The sequence below is a fragment of the Puccinia triticina genome, chromosome 1A (genome assembly GCF_026914185.1).
Source record: "Puccinia triticina chromosome 1A, complete sequence".
NCBI classification, from domain to species: domain Eukaryota; kingdom Fungi; phylum Basidiomycota; class Pucciniomycetes; order Pucciniales; family Pucciniaceae; genus Puccinia; species Puccinia triticina.
In genome coordinates, this window is record NC_070558.1 from 5,178,055 (window position 1) to 5,189,582 (window position 11,528).

Genomic DNA, 11,528 nt, shown 5'->3' on the forward strand with positions numbered 1-11,528 from the left:
CTTCCCCCAGTTGACATGATTTTTTTCCTGGTGGATAATTTGCTGATGCTTGAATAATAGATAAGATTTCAAATTCTATGCAAGATGCAACCAAACTTGATTCACAATGTTGTATAGCTTTAACTTTCCAAATTTACAATTTCTTTGGGATGATAAAACTGTAGGATAATGATGATGAAGATAAAGAATCCAAGTTTATTCAAGACACAGTTTTGGCAGAATCCTAAAAAAAAAAATCAAGGGTTCCCCCTGTAAATACACAAAATAAGAAAAAAAAATCAAGGGTTCCCCCTGTAAATACACAAAATAAGAAAATAAAATCAAGGGTTTTGTTGTACAAAAAAACACTCTAAAAATTGTAACTTTTCCTCAAACAATACAAATCAAAAAAAAATTGCAAAGCACTCTAAATAATCCTCAACCAGCCTTCCAACATTGGCAAAGCCGTGCCCACAGGCGCAACACCCAGCCCGCGTCAAGCGCACGGGTCAAAAGTGATGGACTAGAAGGCCCCCAGCCTGCAGCAAAGGCTGCAGACCCGTGGGGGGCCCACTCTTTTCCCCTCAGACTGCGCATGTGCAACAGCGGAGGGGTTGAGGACAACTGATAGCTGGAAGTGCAGCATCTCAAATTGCCTGGGGAAACATAAATCACCAGCCTATCCGCCTTTTAAGCTCTTGCGCCTTGGCTACACCACAGCTCGACTCAAACCCTCAACTTCCCCAGGCCAGAGCTTTCATTTTCATCCCGCAAAACCCACGGCGTGGCACCGTAACCGTAACCAATTCCACGGCGACCGCGCCAGCCATTAACAACTTGGACACAAGACACCTGTATACTCTTGCCTCCACGCTACTTGGCCTCACCTACACGCACCACAAGCCGCGGCCCTATCATGCTATTTTTCCGTGAGTCATCCCGTCGCCTTAACAGCTGCTGCCTTCGACGCCACGCGGACCCCTGCGTAGCCAACTCTGCTTTACACTTACCCCTAAATCAGGTTTACCTAGGAGCCATTGCAAGGACCCTCATTGTGTCTACTCGAAGTGGTACTGACTTTCAAATTGCTTCATGTCAGCATTTACCAGAACGGACGGACACTGATTCCCCTATTACAGGTCATGTAGACTCTGATTTTCTGAGTAAATCATTGATTTCTTCCTCTACTGCGAAGCCTGCTGACCCAAGCCATCCGTTCCAAATGATCTGTATTACAATATTTAGCCGTAGCAACTTTTGACCCAGCCGTCGGGCTGGGTAATATCACCATCTTGACTAAATTTTGTATGGACAGCTACACACACACTCAGATCTCAGCTCCAACAATGCAAATACCACAGCTTGCGCAGTTAAGTCGCTCGCCCCAGTCTGCTCAATCTCGTGAGGGGGTTGTTCTGAAATTAGCTGTAAACATCAATGCCAAGGCAATTTGCGGTTGTTTCACTGGTCAGTATCCTTTGGACTTCTCTCCCTCAGACTGCAGCTTGTCAAAACCATGTATTTGGAAATTACAGCTGGTAACTTTACCAACTACGTCACCCAATTCTTCAAGGACACTTACTTAATCTGTGACATTGAATTCCGGATCAATGCCCAAGCCATCCGAGAAACCTCATACGTTAACATCGCCCGTGCTGTGGACTGCGAAGTCGCCGGAGCTGTTGCCGGTATTGCTGCCGCTGCGTCTAACCCTTGGTTGAGACTGGACTACCGCTGAGGCCACAACTGATTGGGATCAGTGTGGAAGAGATGTTTAGTTGCTCTTGAGAGACAGCCACAATCTTACTAATTCGTCTCTATTCCCCGCATAGCTGCCGCCGACACTGGTGACGCCCCAGCTCCCGCTGCCAAATCCTTGGTGAGCATATCCAACCTTCTCACCATATCATCGCTCTCAATTTGACCGGTTCAATTCTTTTTGCGAAGGGATGGTAAAAAAATGAATGGCTGGGACTCGCATCTAAATAATACCAATTACAGGCACCTCGCTGGCTATCCCTAGCCATCTCGAGCCCTATGTAGGATCAACAGTAGGCTACAAAACCCCGTCGTCATTCTCAATCCAACTTTCCTGCTTCCCTGCGTCACATTACTCCAACAACTCTCAGCCTTCTCAGTTCTCTTCAACAAACAAGCGGTCCTACCAAAGAACTGGCGCCGACAAAAATGAGTCTACCAACGCTCCGCCTAACATGTCTCACTTTCCCAAGCGCACCAGTCATCTGGATCATCCTGATTCACAAAGTTCAATCAGTGAGAAAGTGGCCCAATCTTGTGTGAGATCCTGGTTCTCATCATCTGCCTGTTGTACCAGCTTCTTTCATGTTTCCCAGGTACTCATGTCTTATCTCTGTTTGTGTAACTGCCTGTGTGGTATTACAATTAATGTGTGGATTTTATCCATTTATTCATTTGCTATATTACTACAATCTTTGTTTGTGCCATACAAGACCCAAATGAATAAAGAAATAAAGACCACATGTGTCCTATTAGCCCAATTTCACATGAGCTGCTTCACTTACAACAAAAACAAATTCAGGATCATGCTGCAATGCAAACTAACTATAACTATAATCTCTAATACTGCTCACCCAATCTTCATCAATAAAGTTGAGGAAATAGAGCCTAATTTGCATGACATTCTTTGAGAAAATGTTAATAACTTTGATCATCAATTAAATTCATATTTCCCTTATACACAAAGCCTGATTGACTGGAAAAAGTAAAGCTCAGACAGCCCAAGCTGGAAAATGAAAAGTGTCCATGGCATCGGAGTGTTTTCTGTTGGAGTGCACTACTTATTTGGTAGTTGTTTTGCCTTCAATTTCTTTTTCAATATTTTGAAATTAGAAATTAACCAAATACCAACAGGATAGTATGCTGAAATAACCTCAAAGGTTACAGCTCAATGTGCTTCATCAACTTCTAAAGAAAATACTTGAGTTGACCATGAGAACTTTGTGTTATTGTTGTTGCATTTGCATCCCTAATTTTATTCAAAAAGTGAACACATGAACATTTAACACTGGTTTTCTAGGATCTGCAGCGGCGCAGCCGCCTTGGCCTCTAGTATATCAATAAGGAAAAGAGAAAGAAAGTAGGGGAGAACAATCCCAAGAACAGAAAAGGGTAACGAGAAAATGATGCGCGCTGATGTGCAACAACAATCAAGAGCTAAATGAAATATGTCATAACAATGTAGATCAGAACCGTATCCATCAACCAAGCTTAACAAAGCCTCACTGTGAGAGCCCCAAAGGGGCAGCCCTGCAGGGTCTCTGTCTCACAGAGAGGCTTACCTTCAAAAACCTGTATCTGGCCTGAGAGCCCCAGGAATATCAGCCTGTATCAGGCTTTTTTTCACTCTTTTCATTTTTAAACATCAACCATTGGCCCGTTGAAGTTGCCCTTCTGGACTTAAGAAGTGCTTTGGAGTGCGCTTCTTCTGATGCAATTTGGGCCTTGACGTAGCTGCTAATATAATGCCTGATCCTCCTGGTTGAAATTTCCAATCATGGAGGAAAAGTGGCTGTGTAGGGAGTGAGATTTACTGTACAGAACTGTACAACTCTATTAGCCATCTCAAAGAATTCTTGGAAAGTGAGCTCCTTTGAGCCAATCTCCAGCTCATGGGAGGAGGGCAATTGTGGCATGCCTACCACCAATTTGAAGAGGAGATGCAGGTTGTTCACCGGTTCAAGAGGCGGGCAACATGCCCTCTGGGAAGTGGGGGATTTGGGGGCACAAAGTTGGCCACCTGCAAAAAACACCAACTGCACACGGGGCTCTCACGCCAGGAATTGTGGATTGCACACAAGTCCCTCCCTGACGGGAGGTCGCACTTTGTGCAAGGCGCTTCGCGCCCCTGCCCCCCAGCAGGCGAGGGACTTGTGCTAAGTTCGCCTGAACTCAGGCTTTGGAGCGGCATGGACTTTGTCTGAACCGTATTTCTCATCTCAGATCATCCGTCCACCCCGAATCCCAGCAAATACATATCAAGAGCTTATTGATCACTTCCCCGCGTGTCTTCTGTGTTTCAAGCTCTCAGCCGCTGAGTACCAAGTCGCTAAAACCTTTTCCTGATCACAACTTCTGGTCCCTTTTGCCGGCTTTTCCTCCTAAATTACTCCCTTCTGATCTTTCAACAAACCACCTCCAACAAGGATCTAACCCCCGTTGCCTCTCAAAATAAATCCCCCCCCCTCTCTAAGCTAAAATTTGAATCCTGAATCCCCACAACTCTTTTCTGGATCACCGCGAAGGCAACGCTCAGCGCACTTTTCCCTTCCAGTAACTGCCGACGGCCCAGCACAGGTCGGAGTTCCACACCGGTGAACACATGAACATGTTTTCAAAGCGCCAGCGACTGACCTCTCTTGTTTTGTGCTGCTTTCAAGCGGCGCACTACATAGCCCGGCCTACCCCTCCATTGCATATCACTCATGAAGCAGATCAAGCAGCAGAAGGTATCTTCATCAGTTTCTTCTCCTCCCACATGGCATATTTGAAATACTCAAACCATGTGATACACTGATAATGTCCCTTGAAATACGGATACCACTTTCTTTCTGTGTCTAGTTGCCGTGGATAGTCAACACCCTTCAAGTTCCAACATCATTTGGTCGCTCATGAATGGATCTCTAGACCCCCAACCAGCCGCGCTTCCAGTCGCTCATAAACGTCAGTTGCCTGCCTCGCCGCGTAGCAAACTAAGCTTAAAAAGCCTTTTTTTGTTGAATTTTTGTGATTAAAATACATCAGATGTAGGGGTTACGGTCTTGCTGGAATGGAAACAAAGTACTTACCAAGTTCCATGGCATCACTTTCTTTCAACACTTCCACAACTTTGGAAACTGATGCTAGAAAAACTTTGAATAATTAACAGGGCAAGAAAGAGTGGAAGAAGAATTTCGTATTTTGGGTACACATTTCACAATTTTCAATCTACAAGTTACAGAAGACAAGATATGGATCACCAAGTCTAACAATGCCAATAGGTTGAGGAAGTACCCCAACCCCTGGTCTCTGAAGTTGACTAAGGAGTTACGGAAATCCATTCAAGAAATAGAAGAGATTTTCAAGTTAATTGGAGGTTGTAGGTGGCATTTTTTGTTCAAGCTCACTGAGAAGCTGATGGTGCTTGGTTCTCATTGTGGTGCTACAATGCAATTTTTCAAAGAATTTTCCAAAGGAATGAAGTTGGTATTCTATTCAGCTTCATGGAACTGTTGTTTGGAAGATTGGGATCTCTAATTGATGTTCACCTACTTCCAGATTAAATGATCTTCAAAAATTCAAGGGCAGGAGCTCCATCAAGCCAATCAAAAAATCATGGAAGAAAGCAATAAAACTGGGCGCCGGATCAAATAAATGTAAAAATGGTAGACAATTACTTTATTGCAACATGCAATGAATTTGGCTTCAGTAGTTAATTGTGCAACCACGGATTGCTTTTTTGTTGTCCACAAAATTGGGTTTCCAAAAATGGTGATGACGTAGCCAGATAAAGATTTCTTTGATACAAATGAAGTACCATAATCAGCGTCCGCCCAGCCGCACAAGGCATTGGTTTGTTGGCCTTTTTTGAAATGAATGCCAACATCGGCCGTGCCTTGAAGATACCAAAGGAGATGCTTGATAAGAGACCAATGCAAAAAAGAAGGGGAAGATGCAAACTGAGCCAAGATGGTGACCGTAAACGCGATGTCTGGGCGAGTGTGAAGGGCGAGATAGTTTAACATGCCGATTGCCTTTTGCATAGTTTTAACATCAAAAGAAGGGGAATCCAAAGCAACCACTCAATGAAAATTCATCGGAGATGGAGCTTTTACCGTCGTAGCGCTGCTCATGCCGAACTCTTCAATGATTTTGTGTGCAAAGTCTGACTGATGAATTAGTGATGAGCCATCTTTGTGCCAATCCAGAGTGTATCCAAGGTGTTGATTAGGCTTTTCTTTAATTTTCAGCACATATGATTTCTTCAAGTCGTCCAAAAAAGCCAGAACCGCCTTCCGGGACCGTCCAACCACCAAGCCGTCGTCCATGTGCATGTGAAAAAGAACAGATTTTTCGGCGTTGTGAAAAAGAGCATCATCCAAAATTGAAGCCTCAAAATTAATAGAATTAAAGGTCGCCACCAGATGGGCCTTCCACATGCGCAGAGCTTGCTTCGTTCTGTACAGAGACTTGTTGAGTTTCCAAACCCAACCCTTTTTCGCCGGATCCGGATCTTCAAAACCAAGAACTTGAGATACGTAGATTGAAGCATTGATGTTGCCATAAAGAAATGCAGTCTCAACGTTGAATTGAAACACATCCCAGCCCAAATTTACCGCTAAAGAAAGGATCATCTTTAGCAATTCGTTTCTTGCTACAGATGAATACGTTTTGAAGTAGTGGAGCATATGTTACTGATGATTTCCGAACACCACCCATCGCGCCTTATGACGAACAACTTCTTTGAATTTGTTAAGCTTTTTGGTTAACAACCACATACCACCAATGGTTATGGAGGCGGAACGAGGGTGCCAGTGTTCTTTGATTGCAAAGAATTGAATTTAGATGACAACGTGTTCTCCCATTGAGGCAAAGAGCGTGCATCATTAAGGGTGTTCAAAGTTGAAATCATAAAATTTTCAATGCATAAAATCATAAAATTATAAAAATTTTAAGTGATGATTTCATATGTACCATTCTAGAAATGTTGCTCTAATTTGAGTGCTTGGGTGCAACATATTTTTTTCAGCTTAGAATTTTATGATTTTATGGAGTTATGATTTTATGCAAGTCAACTTTGAACACCCTAATTCATTGCTTTGTTGATCAGAACCGATTGATTCAAGTTTAGATGAGGAAATTCATTGTCCGCAGCAAAAGTTAAATCCGGCAACTCTTGTGCAGCAGCACGTCAAGAGCCTTCTACAATCTTTGATGGGTCCATTGTCGAAGAAATATCCTTTTGCGCGCGTTGATCTTTTGGTTTGTCAAGACTCAGGGCTCGCCCCAGAGCAGAGGAAGCGCAAGGAGCGAAACCCTAACCCCGCAAGGGGGAATGGTGAGTCCGCGCGACCCATAGGTCCATGCATATGCATGTGACTCTCAGACAATAGGAGTAGGCGAGAAGCTGAAACTTTGTTCCTCTCCTTCTAGCCACGTCTCCACACGACGAAAAGCCTCAGCAATCCAAGAGAAGCACTCCACCAAAAAGGTAAGTAGTGCTCCTTGGATTCGTCACAAGCTGAGGAGCGAGCAGCTGATCAAAAGATTAATAATCTTATTGCAGCAAGCTTACGCCCGAAGCCGATTCAGACCGCAACGGTTCCAGCCTCATCAATAGGATCTCCAGCTCAACAAGCGGTAAGTCCATCGATGCAGAGCTTCATAAAGCATTGCCAGTCACTGACTGAGAGAACTGCATGTGCAATAGACTACAGCAGTTCCAGCTTGCTTCGCACTCGTATTGGCGGACGCTAAAGCATCAAGCCTGATCGAGCATAAGTAAGAGATAACCTATATCTCTCTCTAGATTCCTCCCGGAATTCAGGCACTGACTCTAGATTCAGTTGCTGCACACAGGCAGAAGCTCCATCACCACAAACGCGTGGCTCAAGCTGCTCAAGCAGTCCCTTTCAATCTTATTCCATTCTCATACCAGAGCCGGCAATAGTTCCGCTCTTAGGTACATTATTTGTTTTCTTTCTCTCTAAGTCTCTGAGATTGTCAGATAGACCAAATTCCTAATGCAGAAATAAAACCTCGCAGTATTGTGGAATCTTTTAGATTTACAGTCTCGGATCTCTGAACCACCCGACCTCATTACCACAACTAAGAGCGGAACACCATGGCCGGCACTTGTCAAACTCCTGCTGCTTCCTCATCAAACGCAAACTCCAACACCTCCCCCTCTACGAACAATGAGCGCAACCTGTTTAAATGTCCAACCTTCAATGGAAAAAAATTTCCCATCTGGCAGCGAAAGGTCAAGACCTATCTGGCCGTCAAGAGTTTGATGAAGTGTATTGAGCAACCCCTACCGCCTAACGCCTCCGAGCAAGCAAAATTGGAATATGTTCGAGCCGCTGCCATTATCAGCGGCCACATCAAGGACAATATCTACAACCACATCATCACCGACAAGAACATGAACGACGCCTTTGCTCTCTGGAAAGAGCTAAAGGGTGAATATGCCTCAGCGTCAGTACTCGCCATCTATCACGCCTGGCGAAAGTGGGAAGATATTCAGTACAACAACAATATCAACCGCTACATTACACAACTTGAATTGATGTTGGCGGAGTTTGTGGCTATGGGGTTAGACGTTCCCGGTACTATTCTGAGCTGTACTATAATCGCAAGGATCTCAAGAAAAAGGCCCTCCCTCATGGAGACTCTGATCAGCAATGCCAAAATGCTATCACATCCGAAGCAGATCATAGCTAAACTGCGGGATATTGCCCACCACGACGCCATCTCAGAAACCATGTCCAGGGATGAAGAAGCAGCTACCGGATTGTCCACAGCACTAGCGGCACAAGCGCAACACTCTGGAAACCGCGGAAACCAGCAGCGCAAGCGGCACTACAACCCTCACCCATGTACCAACAAGCAACATAATCCTTTGGCAACTTCTCACACTGAGGAAGACTGCTGGACGTTGCACCCTGGTCTCTACAAGAAAGCTTGTTCAAATCCACCCACTGGCTTAGTCACCACCACTGCAACAGAAACTCCGGAATCTGCAAATATTGTAAGACCATCTTTTGGTTACTTAACAGGCCCGGACACAGCTGGGGTGAAAATGCCCATGGTTTTGGACTCGGGTGCCAGCCACCATATGCTCAATGCTCTTGATTTATTCAGCACCACCTCACAGGTTAAAATAAGCATTGCAACCGGTAATAAGTGGGATTAGCGTGAGCTGTTTGCGGTAGCCAAGGGGAACCCAGTGTTGCGACTCAAAAACGGATCGTCCATTGTATTGAAGGACGCCCTCTACGTCCCCAACCTAACTCAAAGTCTAATCTTGTTTGCTCAGTTAATGGAGAATAACGCCTCCATCTTACCGGCGCCGTGCGGCTTTACTGTGAAGATTGACAATCAAACTGCAATTGACATCGACACTACCAACTCGATTTTTGAGATGGTGGGTGTCTGTGAACCGCAGACTGAACCTACAGCAAATCTCACAGTAACTACGTTGGCTGCAAAACACAACAGTTTTGATCTCTGGCACCAACGGTTAGGACACGCCAGCCGCAAGAGAATCAAAGTGATGCTCGACAAGCCTCAAAAGCGTGTGACGCCTGTATGAAGGGTAAGGTCACTTGACTACCGTTCAACAGCCACTTCAAAGCCACTACCTGCTCTCTTGAGGTTGTGCATGCCAATCTTGTCGGGCCCATCACACCCGCGACAAACGGAGGCGCTCGCTATTTTCTCACAATAGTGGATCAACACTCCGGTTACATACACACGGACATTCTGAAGCTGAAGAGTGAGGCACCAAAAGCCATTCTTGAATACAAGTCTTTCTTTGAGGCGCAGACAGGTAACACCATTAAAAAACTGATAACCAAAGGCGGTGGTGAATTTGTTGGGAAAGCATTGAGCGCAATTCTCAAGGAGGCCGGAATCCAGGACAATGTTTCCCCGCCTTATACGCCTCAGCACAACGGATTTGCTGAACGCGCCAATTGGACGGTAATTGAAATGACTCGGACTCAAATGATGCAGGCCAATATGGCCCCGGAGTGGTGGGGCGAAGCAGTCAAGTCTGCCACAGCAACCACCAATTGCTTGCCTTCTCTCAGCAAAAGTTGAGCCTCACCAATGGAGCTCATGTTCAAAATCAAGCCAAATATGAACTTTTTCAGGCCATTTGGATGTCGCGCTTGGATCGTGAAACCAAAGCAAAACCGTGGAATAAAATTTGGTCCAATAGCTTGGGACGGGATAATGCTGGGCTACAACAATGACTTCACGTCATACAGAATTTTTCGGCCAGAAGACAAGTCTTTCGTAACATCAAAACACGTGCACTTTGACGAGTTGACTTTTCCTGTCTATCCTGCAATGAATAAGAGTCTCAACGTCTTCGGAATCGACAAATTACCATTGTTCACTGAAGAGGATCCTCTGCCCTTCACTGAGGAAGATCAACTGAATGAACTCCAGCAAAATGAAGATGAAGATCGTGAGGAAGAAGAAGACATTGAACAGGTATTAAGAGAGCTAGCGCCTGGCCCGCAACTAGGCGACAAGGATCAGGAACATGAAGACCGTCAAGAAGACGCTGAGGACGAGACGGCCGTGACCAATCAGCAGCAACATCCTTTGCAACCAACATTGCTCCCGCGACTTGAAGTTATCGGCCCTCGCCATCCCACCTTAATCACTAGTGACATTGACCCGGCTAACATCCGTAACTATAGTCAGCGCCAAATGTATCATGCAACAACTGTGTCGGAGCCTCAAAACCATCAACAGGCAATGAACTCAGCTGAGTCTCTTAACTGGAAAGAGGCAGAGCTGAAGGAAGTAGCAAACATGATTCAACATGATGTGTGGCTACAGCGGCCCCGTGAACCCGAAGATATGCCAATTCCGGCCACTTGGGCTTTTCGGAAAAAGCTAGGCCCAGACAACAAGGTGACCGAGTTCAAAGCTAGAATATGTGCTCAAGGTTTCCGGCAAACCTATGGTCTAAATTACGAGGCGCGCTATGCACCCACGGGTCAGCCATGCTCATTGAGGCTGCTTATCTCTTTTGCCGTTAATCATGGACTTGAAGTTCATCAACTTGATGTAAGGAGCACTTTCCTTACTTGCCCACTCGAAGACAAAGTCACTCTCCTTCCGCCTCCCAGACTCAATCTGCCGCCCAACACCATGCTGAATCTCAAGAAAGCAATATACGGCCTAAGGCAAGCGCCATTAGTGTGGTACAACCGGCTGTCAAACTACCTGAAGAAGATTGGCTTCACCATTTTGATTGCCAATCCCTGCGTCTTCTACCGCTGCGGGATTGCAGGAAGAGCAGACACCTTTGTTTACGCGCACGTTGACGATCTCGTCTTTGTCAGCAAGCAACCGCTCCAATTTAAAGAGGAAATGGAGGCAGAGTTCAAGATCAAGTACTTGGGCAAGGCTAAATTCCTCCTAGGAATGAATATCGAGCAAACTGAGAAAGGCGTTCACATCAATCAGTCGCAGTTCATTGAGCAGAAGCTAGAGGAATTCGGTCTGGAAAACCTTCATCCGGCATCATGCCCGCTCAACCCAAAAGTCTACCTGAAGAAGCCAACTACTCAAGAAATAGCTGAGTTCCAGAAGACCGGCGTCAACTATTGGGCGCTAATCGGCTCACTAAACTACTTAAGCGTACTAACTCGACCTGACATAGCGTACGCGGTCAGTTCTCTGTCTCAATACCTCAAGAACCCCGGCATACTGCACTATCACGCTGCTATTCAGGTTTATCGGTACCTGGTGGGAACAATGACTCTCGGCTTAATTTTTCTGAAAAGAGC

At 45.4% G+C, this 11,528-nt stretch overlaps 1 protein-coding gene across 1 annotated transcript; it reads left to right on the top strand.

Moving 5' to 3' along the window:
- Positions 1-1,589: 1,589 nt before the first annotated feature.
- On the top strand, positions 1,590-1,935 carry PtA15_1A578 (uncharacterized protein; the record flags this gene model as incomplete). The annotated part of the gene is made up of 3 exons (XM_053165619.1): positions 1,590-1,695; positions 1,812-1,858; positions 1,927-1,935. The coding sequence occupies 3 exons, from the start codon at positions 1,590-1,592 to the stop codon at positions 1,933-1,935; spliced, it is 162 nt and encodes a 53-aa protein (XP_053016793.1).
- Between the last annotated feature and the right edge of the window lie 9,593 nt (positions 1,936-11,528).